We start from the raw sequence: 18354 nt of genomic DNA on the forward strand, positions 1-18354 counted from the left end.
ATTATTATGTTTGCTACTAAATTCTATTATAAATATTTAGCATCATTAGAATACATTAGAATAGTCTGAACTCTACTCCTTATTTTGTTTTTGAGACATCGCCTAAGGGCACTGTTCTAAGTGTAACAAATAAAAAAGTACTGGTGCATTTCTTTTTCTTTTCCTTTTTTTTTTTTTAGTAGTACATTCTATGAAAACAAATATTTTATTTCCTTTATCTTTTCACATTTTTCTTGATTTGTACTTAGGTTATCATGCTTTACATCACAACTGTTCCCATCTACATATTGCAGACAAATAGGAAACGAATGAGATTTGTTTACTATATCATTATGCTGTTGTTTAAATGAGAAAATAACTTACCTTGCTATTCTGACTTATCAAACTGTTCATTCTAAACACCTGGCAAGTATAAAATTGGCTGTTACAGAATTACAGGGTTTGATCGGTAAGGTACTGTAACAGATAAATACATACAGCAAGCCGAAATACTAAGAAACAACACAATATTGAAGGAGGCCAAGTAAATAAGTAACTTCTTCCTTTTTGTATATAAAAAAAATAAAAATAAATCCTTCAATAGTTGTTGCTAAAGTCTTAGGATAGTTTGAATACTGTAATAAATTTGCTAGAGATCATTTCAGTAGCAGTTCTAAACAGTAACAAGGTTGTCCTGGTCACAGATGAACTATCCCTTCATTCAATTCAGGTAAGGACTGATTACAATAGTATTCAAATACAGCAACCCAAATTTGAAAGTTTACATACCTTACAGCTAAACCCATTTTCAGTCACCAGAATAAACAGTTGGATTTCCCAATGGATTGGTCACCTGTATCTCTCTCCATTAAAAATCTGAGCATTTAAGCTGCTTCTCTGCAGCCTCTCGGGTATGCAGGAGATTGCCTACAAACTTCTAGTTTCAGAATGATTTTTTTTTTCATATCAGAGGCTGAGTAGCCAGATATAAATCAGCTTGACTTTGTCAGGATGTAGTCTTTTGGGAAGGCTAAAAGACCTAATAAAAGAAGTAGCATCAAACCTCTTGCTTTGACTAGTGATTGTGCTACGACTGCACGTAAAAAATAGTGCAAGCATAGCTATTCACCAGGTGACTGTTCTACATCGTGCCATAGCCACTTTAAACTGATGAGATGGGTTGTGTATGGTATCAACCATTCCCAGGGTTTTGCAGAGTTATGTTTATGAAAGGTTAACAGCAGGCACTAATACGAGTATCATGACTCTTTTCAGGCAGTAGGTGAAACCTTGAAGAAAAAGTGGCTCTGTCTTCAAAAAAGTGACCTGACCTTTGCTTTGGTGGGTTTTTTACTCTGCAAGAAATAAAAAGCACTGCATGCTTTCCAATGCATCCTTTCTAGCTGATAAACTATTTTGTTCTAGCACTCAGCACGAAAGGACTATGTGTTATAAAAAAAACAAATAGCATGTTAACAGTACTAGCTAACAATAGCTCCACATCATATGAGAAATGATCTTCATAGACCCGAAATACGTCATACGAATTATGAACCAATTAAATACATAATTGGCCAAGAACCTTTGATATACTTAGCAATTATAAGCAACTTTCATTGAATGTAGTTTAATGAAATTCACAATGACTTTGAGGTTCTTTGGATATCAAAGGCACCACAGTTCCAGCATGCTTACGATTCATGACACTTCTGCTCCAAGAATTTCTTGCAGCATGCAAAGAACTCTCTGTAGGGTAACTGAAGCGTTGCACAAGAAAGCAAATCTAGCATTGACCTGTCAGTTGTTAAAATCTGTTCTAAAATTGCAGTAGTATGTAATGATTTTACATGCAATTGGTGAAATGTTTATGGAACACCGTATAGTTCAGTGTACATATATTTTATTGGACATGGAATACAGCGCTAGTGAAAGTAATTCTATTATGACATAATGCGGTAGTAAAGTCTATTAACAGAAGGGGTTTTTAAGTGTTGGAATATTTTAAGTGTAGTGGAAAATACTGCTTTTATGGAGTCAGATCCTGCCGTCTTTTCACAGCTAAAACTTCCACTGAAATCAACAGGAGCTTTACGAGTACCATAATAAGGACATGGCAAGGGACACTGGTATAATGCAGCGCTGCTGCTATGCTTCATGTGTACACTCGGACACTGCTGCTTGCAAGAGTCAAAGAGATCAGAACACAGAGTCTGGGTGGATTCAAGAAGATAAATACCCTTTTTAAATAAAGAGCACGGCACAACATCAGTGCATTTTATTTGGCTAAAATATTAAGTTAGTTGTTAATTATTTTATGTTTCTCTTGAATATGTAGTGTATTAGGTGAATTTTAAGGAAATTAAGAAGTCCTTGCGTTACGTTCAATAACAAGGACGTTTTGAGGAGAAGCGCAGCAATGCCTATGACAGCAGGATCTGGCTCCGTCCACTGCCAGCAAAGCCAGGCAGCGCGGTTAATTACGCGCACTGCTTTACAAACTGTTCCCAGAGGCATCAACACCCCGAGCCCCGCGGGTCACTTCCACACTAGGGCAGCGTGTGCCCCAGCGACCCGCCAGAACCCCGCTTGCCAACTCCCGGCAGTGTTTAAGGGTCCCGGGGGATGCCGGCCGGCCGGAGCCCCCCAGCCCCGCAGGCGCTGACCTGGCCCTTGTTGGTTTCGCTGTTGTAGGGGAAAGGCGCTAGGGCAGCTGATAAGGCTGTTGCCATGGTGATGAAGGAGATGCCGAGGGAGGAGTCCGCGGAGGAGAAGCCCCTCCTCACGGTGACGTCACAGGTGGGCGGAGCGCGGGACGGGGCCGGCGGGGGGGGCCGGGGGCTGGCACCAGGGCTTGGTCATCAATAGAAGCTCCACAGGGCATTGGGCACACGGCCATTAGCTGAGGTACCTCAACTCGGTACAAAACACCAAGCACTGGTGGTGTTCATGCCCCAAATCTCCCCCTTGAACACCGCATCTTGCTCCTTGCAAACCCTGATGTCCATGAAGGAATCGTCAAGGGAAAAGGATGCTCTTCAACGTACTGTTTCTAGCTTTATCCCAAGTGATTGACAAACAATTAGAAGCCAACATCAAATGCCGCCCCTTCCTTCCCTGCTCAATAAGCGCAAAGCTTCCATCGACATCAACAAGGCCGGGAGCTGCGCCTGAGCTCGTTAATTGTTTAATGAACCATTTGTATTGGTTGTCCATCGGTCTACTCAACACCCGTCTGATACAGTTGTGCATTGATAAAGTGCCTGTGTCTGTTAGCGTCACACCTCTCACCACACACAAATACCTACTTCCCTGCTGTGCACCAAAGGGGTGCAGAAGCCAAAAGGAGGCAGAACCAGGTGAACAAGTGAGTATTTTTCATAGCCATCTCCGCATCATGTACCCATGACGTGCAGCTACACCACCATGTTCACTCCTCATTCACATCCCAGTTGTCCGGACGCCATGCTGCTTTGAGCTGCTGCCTCCTTAGCGTGTCCGTGTTACCCTCTTGTTCAGACCAGTCGTTCAGTTACGTGCTGCTGTACTGCCTTTAGCCATCGCCATCAGCATTCATCTCGGCCCTTTACCCAATGAAACAGAGGGATGTGACTGCCGCTCGCAAGGCGAATCACGCGAGTTCCAAATTGGCTGCAAACAAACTTCCCAAGCCAGACCAAATCGCGTCATGAGAATAAGGCCTGCTCTTCCCAAAGAGATCACCAACACCAAACCCTGTACGGGCACGTGTGTTATCTTAGGAATTACTTACATGAGGTACCTATGTTGCATTGTCCCTCACAGTACAGTTAAATAAGCAAGAAAGCAAAGCAAAATGCTCGGATCAAGCCAGGAAGCAGAATATTTGCTTTTAGAAAACTACCAAAAAAGCGAAATTTCTATTTACAAAAGTCCTAGAGAACCGATTACATCTGACTGCAGTAGCAGACTCTGCAAGAAGCAGAACAGGAATCTCAGAGACAGAGAGGAGATGCCAAAGCCTTGTTTTAACCAAGGAGTTAGCAATAATAGAGAGAAGTCCCTGAAAAACTAATTTAAGAGATACCTTTTAACTCTCTTCCTCTGGAATATGTTAAAAACACATCCAACAGAGACCAAGTCAGATACACGTTCACATTTTATTAGGCTGCTAGCCAACCTTTATTTTGTAAAACATGACACATGTTGACCTAAACACTCGGCATGAATTAGATTTTGACAAAGTTTCCAATTCACAATTTATTTTATATCAGATCTCAAGGCAAATCCACAAATAGCATAAACCAAAGTACTGCAAACTCCACTGGGGTTCTGCTGATATGTGGCAACTGGGAATCTATACCTTCATTCCAGCAGTAACAAGCCTACTACAATAAGCAGAGGGGTGTTCTTGGTAATTGAATAGGCCTTTCAGAATCACAGAAAATAGATGCTATCTCAATTATTTTCAATGAAAGTCACTTTATTGGTATGAAAAGGCATTCAGTAGTTGCCAAATTTAATACTTCAAGCATCAGAGAGTGAGCTTTCTGTACCAATGGGATTTTGTAGAATATAACTCTATATACTATGTTGCTATCTCCCTTTAACTTTTAAAGATAAACCAGAAAAGAATGGAACAAATGAAAAAAGGTAATTTTGGTATGAATAAGCCTAGGAAAAGTTAAGGAGTTTGCTGAAGGTTCAAAGATTAACAATACTCAGCTAACTGAACCCGAGATAAATTATTTTATGCAACTCATTTATAATAAATACATGGACAAATTGTGCATAAAGTTGGATTTGAATTCTGATTTTTCTTCTTTTTATTTAACCTCTTCACAACTTCATTGACAGGAGAAAAGATCTCCCTTATGAATTAATTTCTAATGAGAAATTTAAACCTAACTATCCCCTGGAGTCAAAGTTTAATTGTACTGTCAACTATGAAATTCCCAATCTGCTACAGGTCAGTGAACTTCAAAGGAGCTCATTCAATAACATACTCTGATCCACACTTAAACTTTAAAAATATGATGAACTGCTTTATTGAGCAGTAAAAAAGCGCATGCTTATATGCTTTGCCAACCTGATTTTAAACAACTCAATCCCAAAGTATCAGGAGTTATCTGTCCCATGTTCATCGTACTTAAGTTAAATTCTTCAACAGAGTACACAAGTTGGAGAGGTAGTGATGGTAGGATCCCTACACAAATAAGGAATTAAGACCTACAGGAAGGGATTCATGTCCAGGAGGATCCCGTGGCAAATATACTCGCTATTATACAGTAGACTTGGGAGTCCATGAAAAATTCACCAAAGGAAAAAGAAATGCAGATTATATATTGAAAGCTATCCCAACTTCTATTTCTAATAGAAAAATAGGGAGGTGCCTGCTTACTACACAGCCATTGCTCAGAGTATAAATAGTTAATATCAAATTTTTAATTTGAAATATTAAAGAACACTTACTTTTAGAACTGGAAAGTAAGTAAAAATGTGAAGTTAGATTAGAAGAAACATGCTGAAGTTCAGCTTATCCCATGAAAAATGCAGGCAATGACACAAATATCCCAAAAAGAAATGTTTAATGACTACACTCCAATTAACTCTCTCAGCTGTTTAAGGTTCTTATGAAAAAAAAAAGAACATTTTAGTTCTTATTAAGAGTAGGAGCAATGTTTTTTGAAAGTGAACTTAACTTACATGTCACTGGTTGATCCAGGCACACCTATATTTCCTCAAGAGCTTAAGTAAAAATACACGAACATTTCCAGTGCCTGAAGTCCACTGTTCTGGGTGGGTTTGGTTTGTTTGTTTTGATTAGATGCTTTATGGTTTTTTGTTTTTCTCCCCCCCTTGAAACTAATATGCGACCTGACAAATTTTATAAAGGAAACAAAATAAAGATAGCTAATACACAACTCGCAATCTGAGTAGATTAAGGCATGTATCAAAAACTCACATTATGAAACTAATAGCATAATAACAGTTTTCCATATAAAAGTTAAGTCCAAACTGTTCAGAATCAATCACATTTATTCAAAGCTTCTTAGCATTAGACTTGCGTTGACTTACAGTCCACTCTGTAAATATTTACTAAGTAACATTAGAACAGAACAGCAGAGACTTCAAGTGAAAATAATTAGCTTCTCCTTTATACCAATCTCAAGCAGAAGTAACTTCATTTCAAGTAATTCCTATACATGAGTTTGGAAAAAAAAAAAGTCTTGCCAATTTTAGGAACCTTCAGCAATTAACTTTGGACTACAATATAATTCATCATAGATTCCAACCAGCCCTGTGAGAACAGTGGCAATTTCCTCAGTGATTTTATTTTTATATTCCTTTTAAAAGACTAGTGATAGATTCATTAGCCGTATTCCTCAAACATCTCAAATGGGTCTACTGTTATTTATTGTAAAACATTTGAGTAGTTTAGCAGGAGATGCTTAAGTCCGCAAACTTTTTCATCTGTTATTAAAAATAGGTAAATACTATGAGTGTAAAAAAAGACAAAATGCATAACTGCATGCTTAGCAGTACAAATATTAATTAAATCTTTACCTCCAAGTTAAGTACTGCTTAACACTTTGCTTTTAGGGCAGTATGTATAATTTGAGTAGAAATATTCTCATGAGCATAATAAAGAAAGTTGCCTCGATAATATGCTTAAAAGTCATGAATTGGCTGCTTGCCTAAAGTTATACAAGTTTCTCCATCACAAATTAAATACATTTTTCCATGAAATAAGCTTTAATTTGAAATCACCCTGGGAATTGATAGTATTTTTTTCCATAAAATAAAGCTGACTATACCATTTCATGCATTTTAAAAATGTTCTACCATTCCGTAAGCATAGAAAGAGCTGGACAATTTTTGCAAGTAATGTGTTATGCTCATTTAACCCTTTTTTATATGAATAGAAATTAGTTTTCAGAATTCTGTTCATTCTTCATATATGAATATTCTAAGTAAAATTATACTATCCTTTTAATACTTACTTTTAATACCTTAATCCTTTTAAACAATTGCAAACTATGTACTACAATAGTTCTACATGCAATTAACTTCTTGTTTGCACAATGAAAGCGTTACACTCCATTGCAAGTTTAAAACGTTCTCAAGCACCTTTCAAGTTTCAAGCATTTCAATCTGCAAAATAACATCAAAGCCAACACACATGCCATGCCATATCCCTGTGGAGAAGCCATACAACAGGAAATTATGATTTGGTTCCTATGACTGCCCACAGTAACACATCCAAAAACACAACCTTATTCTAGATATGCTACAGAACTCCACAGAAAGCAAAAAAAAAAAAAAAAAAAAAAAAGATTTCAAAATAATTACAGCCTATATGTAAGGATACAGCAAGGTACAGTAAAAGATGAATTTTGTTACATGGGAAGTATACAGATCATTTTCAACGCAGTTGAAGATCTGTAGGAATTGCATAAGCTTTACAAAATTGGCACTCGTGATAAGCCATGGTAATTTTGATATTATTAATTCTCTTCATGCTACTAATATCATGAAGATCTGGTCTTAAAAAAGCAGATGTATATCTTTCATCTTAATTGACATTTGATTATGCACCATACTCAGAACAGTGCACAAAGCTGTACATAATCCACTACTGCAAAAATTTTCAAACCTATCTGTGGATCACAGGTGATTGACAAAGCATTTGTACATGCAGCTCAGTTCAATATTCTGGTGGTCTTCTCTTTCAGCTGATGAAAAACCATTAAATAATTTCCTACTATTTTGTAAGCAATCATAATAGTTGCCCCAGAGATGCTGAGAGATTCCAGAAGTAGTACCAGCAATATGAGTGAAACAGGACTCCTTGAATTTGTCATCTATTTAAAATCCTTATTTAGAAGAAATGGAAAACTGTGGTTCCCAAAGTCAGGCTACTTCTTTAGTTGGAGTTGCCACACAAGAAGTAGTTTCAATGAGTAATACAGGAACCAGAGTCTAGCACCATGAGTTACCATTTGCTTTCTGTAGGTACTATCATGACACCTGTGCCTCTCCAGGTCTTCCACTGTATAGATTTCTCCAGGGCTTTCTCAATAGAAAATGGGTTCTGCAGAACAGGAAGGCTACAGGACCTTCCCACCCTGCATTTACTCAGCTTAGGTGTCCAATTTGTTAACCCCTCAATCAACAAGCAAGTCATTTTAGGAATACAGACTAAATATTTTCATGAACTAACATCACAGAAATCATTTCCTTAAAAGAATATTTTGCAATTTTTAGCAACTGTATTACTTCAAGGACCTCTATGCATTAAACATTTATTAAGCATAAACAGTTAATTTTGTCTTTGATCACTGTTGTACTGTAGCAGCTCTCCAGCGGGGAGAACTGGGGTATTGGGAAAGGGAGAGGCTAAAACATAAGTCATATGGCAAGACCATGAAGACAATGCAGAGCCAGGTGAGGGTAAACAAAATCTTCTAAGACCCAAGAAAGGATTTCAACAAACAGCTTCCTTTAACTAAAAAGAACACAGAGCACGTGGATGTTAACGCACCAGAAAGACTTGAAGTAACATTTTTATAAGTAGTAAAGGCCAAATTGTCAGTTCCACTCAAAACGTGACAAGAGCAACTTTTCTCCTAACGACTCTAATCCAGCAAGGCAGTTAAGCACATGCTTAACCTTGAGTTTTGCAGGACATGCTTAAGTGGCTTGCTGGCGTGAAGCCAAAATGCAGGAGCCAGCTACAACCCTGTGTTTGGCTACTGCTCCCTTTTAGTTTTCTTAGCCAGACGAAGAACAATAGAGGGAACATGGTGAACTGCAAGATATTTAGTTCTACATTGCAGCTAGACACTATAATTTGCGTAGGTCAGCACTGACAAACACAGATAGGATGCTACCATGACACAGCAATAGCTCTCACAAAATCAATGCAACTGCTATGAAGACGCAACATAAACAAGTTACCATTTACTGATTGAGACATCAAGCATAAGTTTTAAATAACACCACTTTCCTGTAAATTTAAGCATCCAATATGATGTCTACAGTAATCCTCCCACAGTTTCTCAGCCTTCACACAAGCTGTGGGTCAGTTGTTAGCATTAAGCCTCAGGGAATCGCTGGGCCTGCATGATTTCAGGTAAGATATTGTCACCTCTGATTCACAGGCTGCTGTACACACTTCCTACTATTTAGCAACTGAGTACCAGTTATCACCTGCCAAGTGAAACTCTTCTTCAGAGAGGTAGCAACACCAAACTGCTCTTTGAAGGAGGGCGAAATGAGTTTGTTTCTGTTTTAGAGCTTCCCACAATTTGTGTTAGGTGGAAGTCAATTACACTGTATGCCCTGTGTATTGATCCTCTGTTCCCGTGAAAACCAAATATTTGGCTGGCATGTCAGTTTTGTTGGGACATAAATTCACACTAGAGTGACAGAGAAAAGATTAGTATGACCCTGGCACAAGGATGATACCAGAAGTCAAGTAGTGATCACACTTACTATACGATAAAAAATAAGTGTGGGGTGGTAGTGATATGATTTTTCCTTGTGAAATACTTACAAATATTCTAGAAAAGTAAGGGAAGAAAAACACAGCTCATGCAATTTGAGCTTTTTAGCATGAAACTACTGATTTTATAAGGATTTCCTTCTCCAAGCCTCCCTCTGAGACAATAAAGGAGGTATCTCAATACTTATCCTGTCAAGATCACAATCCACAAACACTACTTCCAGTTATGCTTCAGAGAACAACCACCTCAATTTCTAGATCTGGTTCCCATTTATCAGTTTTTAGAAATACCTTGTTCAAGGAAATGAATCCATAGAAATCACTTGTTTCCTCTTATCCTAGTGAATGTCACCAGAGATCGTGATATGCCAAATACATACAGAGAACTTATCTATTAAGAAATTTGATATATGTCATATAAATTAATTAGCAATTGAAGTTAGTTCATGTCTTAGGTAATGCCCTCTGGTCGAGTTAAAAACTAAAAGAACAGGTAGTATAGCACTGACAAACTACTATCTAGTTTACCTACTTATCCAGTCTCACCCAAGCAGCAAATAAGTTTCTCTCAGAGCAACGTTCAAAAATGCAATTTCTCCTACAGAAATTCTGAATTAAGAAGCTCCTGTTTTCTCATATGCTGACCGCTCATTACCATACTCTAAGCTTTTTGAGTCAGATCATTTCACTGATCCAGTTTACAGCCCAACCACACCATTCCAAGCACAGTGTGTAGGCAGAGGTACAGCAAAAGCCATCAACACCCATGAGTAGGTTTGCTACTGAATGCTACAGGGGCTTATCCAGTAGTAGTCTGGGGCTTCCTAAGTTAATTCCTTGAATAATTCAGTCATCCTCTGATGACATAACTTGTAAAATCCAATCCAACTAGCTTGGGTAGCAAATTACAACTACATTTTTGGTGCCTATATAACTAGTCCTACTAAAGTAAGTTCCATATATAGTCATTGGGAAAGCTAGGTGCCTTTGAGAGCCTCCTGAGGGAGGGCCTAAATTAAGGCAGGGAGGATCTCCCTCTGGAGCTGCTTTTCTAGGCATTTATCTCTTCCTATTGAACATGGAGGGAATTTAAGCATTTAATTTTAGAGAACTAGTTCACTATGTGCTCAAAACATAGGTGCTAATTAGCTGTCTCTGCCTGACTGGAACCCCGCAATTTAGCTCCCAAGTCATTTATATTAAAGACTAGCAGTATGTTATGCTCTACTAACATAAAAAAGGAACTAAACACCACGTATGGTGCACCGCAAACACAGTAAGATAGGAATGTAATAAGAGAATTTAAAAGCAGCGTTTCAGGTCTATACCTTACTGACAGCGTCAACATGTTCCACCTCTGACCGCGATGTAAGCCTGTTGCTCTATGAAGGCAAAGCATTTGAAGCCATGATCAGAGCAGGTTGTACAGGTGAACATCATGAGCTGTAAATGTAACACTAGTTAAGAAGTTGGTCCTCACAGGTGATCCCCTGAGCATCAGGTGTGTTCCAGCTCCCTCCACCCAACAGCCAAAGTAAGTTCCCTTGTGAAAACATTTCACAGCCCCGTTTCACAACACAACCCTGTCAACTGCCTCCCCCCTCCTTTAAAAATATAAAAATAAAAAAATCAGGTTACTGACTAGACGTTTCATAAATTTCTTTTTACAACAGAATTTGTAATCTGGGAGCAAAGCAAAACCAAAGCCATGGCAGTTGTTATACCATACTTAATTTCACCTTTTCTCTTGCATAGAGAATCACAATACAACCAACATCAGTGCCGCAGCAGGCACCTGCATTAAGGCCATAGACTGAAGGCCCCCCGGATGAGAAGAAAAGTCCCATAAATTTTTTTATAGGACAGCAGAGCTGTCACCACAGTAGCAGCTAGGTGCTCACTGAGCCTCACACAGGCCCCTAGAGCAGACAGGCCTGAGAAGAGGCTCAGGGACAATGTCTCCTCCATGTTTTTTTTAAGAAGCAGGGTACTCCCATGGCGACAAAGGGAGAAAATACAGCATGGGAGGCTTTAGGAGTGACAGTAGGGCATAGGAAGAGTTGGGCAGGCAAACAGTGGAAGCTGGGACCAGGCTGGATACTGGCTAAAGGGAAGAGAAGCCCCCTCAAGGGACCTCTCCATTTCAGCAGGGCCGCTACCGCTCCTACCACATCGCAATGTCTCTCCTCCAGGCTCAGCACACCTATAACCAACCCCATCTAGAGTTTGACTTTTTTTAGCCTTAAACCAGTCACTCCAGTTCTGTCCATCAGGCTGACACCTACCCCTCACACCTGAGGAGGGCCCAGAGCGGGAACTACCATGCGCCACTGCTTCTACCCCCTTTTCTCACAGGAGCTCTGAGAGCAGAATGGAGAGTGTTAGCCAAGCCAGAGCAGGGGGAAATGGAAAATTCATCAGTGAAGGCAGCTGTGGATAATAAATTACACTGATGAGTAAATGCAGAGAGCTGGGGCAGGGGTGGGTGACAGGGCACAGAAAATGGAGGTCAGGTGGTTCTCCTCAGTGCTCTGGGCTGTTGGCCTGCCTGGAAGCTGCTGAGGTAAAACATGGCAGCTGCAGCCTCTAGCATGGCACCACTACCTCCTGGCCAGGCCTCTGTGCCTCATCTCAGACCTGCACTAAATAATCCTCATTTTGAATACATTTAAGGAATGGGGCTGATATCAGGCATCAAATGATGCTTCTGACACTCCCAGTATCTTTCCCAAAGCACCAAAATTCACAGATATTTGGTATGAGAAAGTCCAATAGCAGTACTGAGGGGAGAAAAAGCAGCCTTTTCTGTTGTGTTGCTCAGTGGCAGGAGTCAGTCACGTAAAATTCGTTTGAATTTATGAGGAGCATTTTATACTATGGTTGAGACTCTTCATATCTATTAGTAGTAGGAAATATCACCCTTCACAAATTTTAGATATGTTTCAGTTAAGGGAGTGTTTTTTTTCTTTAATTAAAATAGATTCTGTAAAGAAAAATTAAGTTCTTAGAGACATTATGAGAATTTACGGTACTCACTGGCTAAATTAGTACTCAGAAATCAATAATTTTACAGTCTGAGTCTATACAGCTTGGCGTGTGTACAAATATCGCACACATAAATATTATGCGGTGGCACACTGCCAGCAGCCTGGCTCTCGCTCCCAGTGCCTCTTCCTCCAGCGCTGCATGATGCCGGTCAGCTTTCTTCACTTTGCTTCTCTTGTCTGCAACATAGAGATAATACTTCTCAGCTCCATGGTGGTGCCAGGCTTGATTCATGAATGTTTTAAAGCATTCTGTGATATTCACCCTGAAAGGTGCTTGAGAACCATAAATTATTACTTTAATATAGATAATAGTTTTCATCTCATGAATGTTTTATAACACTACTCCAAATTCATGCCTGATATAACTCTAATAACTTGAGTAGAGTTAAAAGAGGGATAAATTTGGTACAATATATGAGACAGCAAAATGAAATTCAAAGTGTGAGACCAAGGATTTACCAAATGGCATTGTATACACAGTAATGTCAGAAACTGCCCCTCTGACTACTTACCTACTGCAAAAATTCTGCTCACAGCACTGTTTAACCTCTTAAGGTTTGATTCATCATGAAATACCCGCTTCACATTAAAAACGTTTTTTCCAATATGTTCTATCGCTATGTAGTTTGTATATATTGAGAATTAGTAGACTTGATCATGTACTTGTTTTCATTTTTCAACCCAGATATTTCATTTCAAAGCACACTTTTTCACAGGAACAATTCTTTTTAAAAAGGCACTCCTACAGCTTTCAGTTTTTAGTCACAGGAGCATAGGACACTACTGGGAAGAATCCTCTGGGCCATCGCCCACTTCTCAAAAGCAGTCACATCATAAACAGCCATGAAGAAAGCTTTTCAAATGCCACTTTAAAAAGCTAGGCTTTTTGTCCCCCAACCCTAACAATTATACTGTTTGTTCAATTCACTGCTGTGATAGTTAGATAGATTCTTTTAATTTCCAGACCAAATCTACTCATGGCCAGTTGAGATCTCTTCAGTCTTGTGCCAACTTTTTTCTATTGTTGAAATAGTTTTCCACTTCCAATGTCACCCAGCCCCTCTCTCTTTATATATACAAGAATAATAATTATATTCCTACTCAATCTTCATTTTGTTAGCCTAAGCAAGTCAACTTCTTTTAGAGTCCCTATAAAATGTGTTCTTTATTCCTCTGATCATCTGGGTGGCCCATCTCTGGTGAATATAGTGTATATGTTCACATAGTGACAGAATCAGAGAATAACTTATTTGTTTTCTAATTAAATAAAAATGCTGCAAGTGCACCACAAAGGCACAGCTTAGTAAGAATTAAATCTTGGTGTTCTCTGGTAAAACTGATTATGAAGAAGTGGATATCTACCTAACTCTCAGTTTGATGGTAGAATTTTATCAATACACTTCTGGTACCAAACTAAGAAGTCCTGTGGCTGGGCTGGTCATCATTATATAAACAACATAATAAAGAAATGACTGGTGATGTGATAACCACCTTTGAAAAGTTAAAAAAAAAAAAAAAAAAAAAAAAAAAGACATCTGCTACTTAATACTTGGTTGAACCTTGGAGAAATTCAGATTTTTATCTTTTTTGTTCTAGCCCTTCCTTCCTTCCTTCCTTCCTTCCTTTCTTACTTCCTAATAGGTATATTAAAGAAAATTTCCATGGAACGTAATGCAAAACTTAAACAGCGTCTAAATTCTACATGATAGTGTACCCTTCTGATATGCTCATATAGATACAGAAACAGAGTATTTCCTATGAAGTTTTTACATTTACACTTATTACTATGGGACCTCGTCTTTATTCCCTCCAAATAATGTAAGACTTTTCTTCATGCTGTTAGCACATCATAAAATAAATCATTGAAGATCCAGCTGATCCATAGACTTTTACAATCTTTCTGCTGGATGTTATGTTCACCAGAATATGCAAATTACTGCAGAAGTGCAACCACTGTTACTGATGCTAGTTCCTAGAAGAAAAGGTATTTGAACAATTTTTGCTGATACGTGGAGTTGATCATAGAGAAACTTTTAAAATATTGGAAGTAGTTTGGACAAGGATTAAATAGCTATACACCCTTATTTTTTTCACCAATAGATACGATCACCAAATCACAGACAGAAAAATACATATATAGTGTAGAGATATAGTAGGTCCTCTTAAGTCTTAAATATCAGTATTAGGCAAAAGTATACACCTAGAGATAATGTGGGCAATGTGGAGCCACCTTTAATCAAAATCAAAGGTGTGCAGTTGGTATAAATGCAATTTCCAACCAGGTGTTGAGATTTACCAAATTAAGCAAGTAACATCTGTGTGATGAGACAGCAATATGAGCAATCAATTCAGATAGTTATAAAAACAGATGATTTATTCCCCTTGTAAGGTGTATCTGCAGTCTAGGTTTAGCACATGCAGAATTAGAGTTTGAGACAATGTCATTGCCAGATTTCTAAAGTGCCCCCAGTTTGCACATTCTGCTACACACAGTTGGGCAAGCAATCTTCCACGTTAATTGTATAAATTGCTATTTCAGATAGCAATGATGTTACAGGCCAGATTCTGGGCAAATGAATATTACAGTCAGTCAGCTTTAGGTACCAGCTTAAATATTTGACCCATCAAAATTATGGGCTCCAGTATTTCCTTGAGACATTGGAATACCAAGTAACAAACAACAGTGAACCTAAGCTGTTGTATTGTAGGAGCTGTAGAGGCTGCAGTAGCTAAATGCCAGTAATCAATAAACATCAAATTAGGATAAGGGAATACCTTTTCTTGCCAGTTTTAGACCATGTTAGCATCCTCAATTTAAAAGTTCAAATATACACAGAGAACATTTCAAAATTACAACAGTGGAAAAAGAGCAAAAACAGGACAGAAAGAGGGAGCTGAGAGAGGATAATGGTGAAGCTGAAAGTGCTCCAGATGAAAGTAACAAAGGAAAAACATGCGTTCATATTATTAAAGATAAAGTAAATGCAGGCCACACCATCAGACGTCCATCCAGCTCAACTTAGGTCCTGATCCTGCCATCAGAAAGGGATAGTAGAGAGGAGACTTTTATTTATGAGACTGTTTTATTACTCTTTAGGTTTTTTAATACCTAATACATGAAAATCCTCTAATATACAGATTTCTTTTAGGTCACATTCCTGCAATCACAATAAAAAGGGAAAACTGCTTAAAATACAAATTGTATTATGAGTCTTCACACAGTCAAAACTCATGCAGGAAGTTCATAAATTCACCAGAGTCCATCCACTGTCATTCATATGTCCTTGTATTGCAGAGAACGTGTTTTCCATCTCAGCAGGTCATTGTTTAATAATGCATATTTTCTAGATGGAATGGTGTTGTAGGAATTCTGTGGGGAGGCATGTTACGGTGAAAACAAGACCACTTCCAAATATTAAAAAAGTCCTGCTTAGTCTCCTGGTGACAGAGAAGGCCAACTTCACCCATTGATTTAAAGGGAGTTACATCAGACCTTGAACACTTTAGCCCTATGAGCAATATATTGCAATAATTGCTATGAAAAAAATAATCACCTTGCTGCTTTATTTTTGTGCAATTTGTAAAACTGGAATATAATTTTGCCCTAAGAGAGTAACTAAGTTGATTTGGTTTTGTTTTATTATTTTTTTTTTTATAATTTTAAGCCCAGAACTATTTGTACATCTCCTAATTGCAATCTCTGACTCTCTAGCAATGAAAAATAAAGCACATGATATTATAAAAAAAAATGTTTTATTTGTTCAAATTGTGTACCCCAACAACACTCCGTGATACTGAGATTTTTTGTTGTCAGCTGGTGAATGAGCAGCAAGAAAGCAGACCACTTCTGAGCCCCTCCATTGATGACTTTCTCTGTGAAGCTAAACCAGAAGCTGTTGCAAGGCCTGTAACATCAAATACTGCAGGTAACCAAAATTCTGTACTATCCCTCATGAGAGAGAAATAATTTTAGTTTTATTTTAATTGTGTTATATTTTGTCAAGTAATTTCTTTTAGTCTCTTATAAAAAAATACTATTTGCACAAAATTATAAACTGATATTGTAATTGTTTGATCTATTACTAGAAAAAAAAATGCTTATTACATTTCAGGGCAAATCTGATGTGATCCAAATCATATTTATTCTAGCTGATCTCTGAGCTTGAATTAAAGGGAGCTTCAACAGGAAGTACGTAGCAGATCAACAAATTCTCAATCTTTGTTTTTGTAAAAATATAACGTATGGATAAGCCACATTTACTCTTGTTTTAACCAAACCCATTCTTTAGAAAGATGTGGATGTCTGAGAAAAAGAGAAAAGATATCAAAACAGTTTATCCAGACTTGAGTTCAGAAACTTCAGTACTGAAAAGATCCAAGAAATTTCTTGCCTGATTTGTTTTGTGGTGAGATCGTAAAGCAGATAATTAAGAAGAAATCCTGAAAGCCTTCTGAATTAAGTGTGTTGTCCTTTGGATGTGTTTATAGAAATTGGCATTCTTCTATTCAGTATTTGTGCTAAGGTAATCTAACCATTTGAGTTGATTTACTGAGATACCATAAAATCAGTAGTGCTACCATGTTCTGTTGCAGTCTCATAAAATGATTTGTCTCGTTAGAAGCCATTTAATTAAAATCCATATACATCCAAATTATTAAAATAACTGACTAATTAACAGCTGGGTGATTATCTTCACATCTAATTAATGTGTCTAAAGCAGTATGCAGTTTCTAGTAGCAAAACTGGAACACTGAATTAAATTAACAATTGTAAATAGTATTTTTTCCTTTGATATAACTAAAGATATTACAGGGATTAATATAAATGTTTCAAGTTGTTTAAGATGGTGTTGTAAAAATTAAGGATCTTATGTCTGGATAAGATCCTATATCTGCCTTGAATATCTGTCAGATTTGGGGCATTTTAATCAGATTTTTATTTATAAGTTTTTTATTTTGTGAAGACTGATGAAATCTGGTGATTTACCAAGAAGACAGATAAAGCACTACAAGAGATAACATTAATATATGTGTCAAAAACACCTCCCCTGTAAACTGATAATGCAGAGGAGGGAGTTCTGTCTTTTGTATGCTAAAGAATTTCCAATATTACTCTTCAAGCAACTTATAAATGAGAAACTCGGACTGAAGCCTGGCTTATATACTGATATGGTCTTTAACGGAGCAAGCAATAGAATTTCTAATTATAGTTAATATTTATCTTGAAAAGGACAAACAGCAACAACAGTAGAAAAAATTGCTAACCATACAGTTATTCCTTTTTGACCAAAAAAGTTGGCCAAATGTGGGGCAACGCAGATTTGTTTGCAGGAAGAAAAGACTATGTCATTGTCTTTTGTGCTATAGTTTTCTGCACCCTGTTTCTTCCAGCACAGCAAAAATCTTTACTGTCAGAATCTCGGGCCCTTTTTCAGTCACGCATAGAGGCACAGCTCTCTCATTGTTAGGATCATATTCTCAGTGCTAGACCTTCCTTTGTTTGAAGCTTTTCTAGCACAACTGTTCTTTCTCACCTGTTTTGTATTTTCTGCATCTCTGACAGACACAGGCTTCAGAGAATAGTGGCATCCATTGCTTTTTGCCAAACTTTAACCATGGGCAAAGCAAACATAGCTCTTGTTTTCTCCAGTTCCTTTCCTAATTTAGAAAGATTTGTTCTTATTAGCTTCACAATTACATTTGTTTTGTCAAGCAACATGTTCTAATATGTGTGATGGAACTTGATTTTATATGCAATTCTTTTAAATTAATGACAAAAAACACATTTTAGACTACAATTTTTAGTAGAACCTGAAAGAAGTCAAACTGTCACTGAATTTAAAA

At 37.8% G+C, this 18354-nt stretch overlaps 1 protein-coding gene and 1 non-coding gene across 3 annotated transcripts in view; both read left to right on the forward strand.

Annotated features, from left to right (window-relative positions):
* Window positions 1–1257: 1257 nt before the first annotated feature.
* PEX5L (peroxisomal biogenesis factor 5 like) overlaps window positions 1258–18354 on the forward strand; it is a 39271-nt gene continuing 22174 nt past the window's right edge. The window contains exons 1-3 of one of the 2 annotated variants that reach the window (XM_035557291.1): window positions 1258–1320; window positions 2671–2775; window positions 16325–16436. In XM_035557291.1, the coding sequence (XP_035413184.1) occupies window positions 2707–2775; window positions 16325–16436 (181 nt within the window). In that variant the 5' untranslated portion in view covers window positions 1258–1320; window positions 2671–2706. The remainder of the gene's footprint in view (window positions 1321–2670; window positions 2776–16324; window positions 16437–18354) is intronic. The other variant, XM_035557292.1, reaches the window with a different exon arrangement.
* Window positions 9350–9454, forward strand: LOC118253214 (U6 spliceosomal RNA). Its single transcript, XR_004780362.1, has one exon. It is a non-coding gene; the product is annotated as a U6 spliceosomal RNA (small nuclear RNA).

Source organism: Cygnus atratus, chromosome 9 (genome assembly GCF_013377495.2).
Source record: "Cygnus atratus isolate AKBS03 ecotype Queensland, Australia chromosome 9, CAtr_DNAZoo_HiC_assembly, whole genome shotgun sequence".
NCBI classification, from domain to species: Eukaryota; Metazoa; Chordata; class Aves; order Anseriformes; family Anatidae; genus Cygnus; species Cygnus atratus.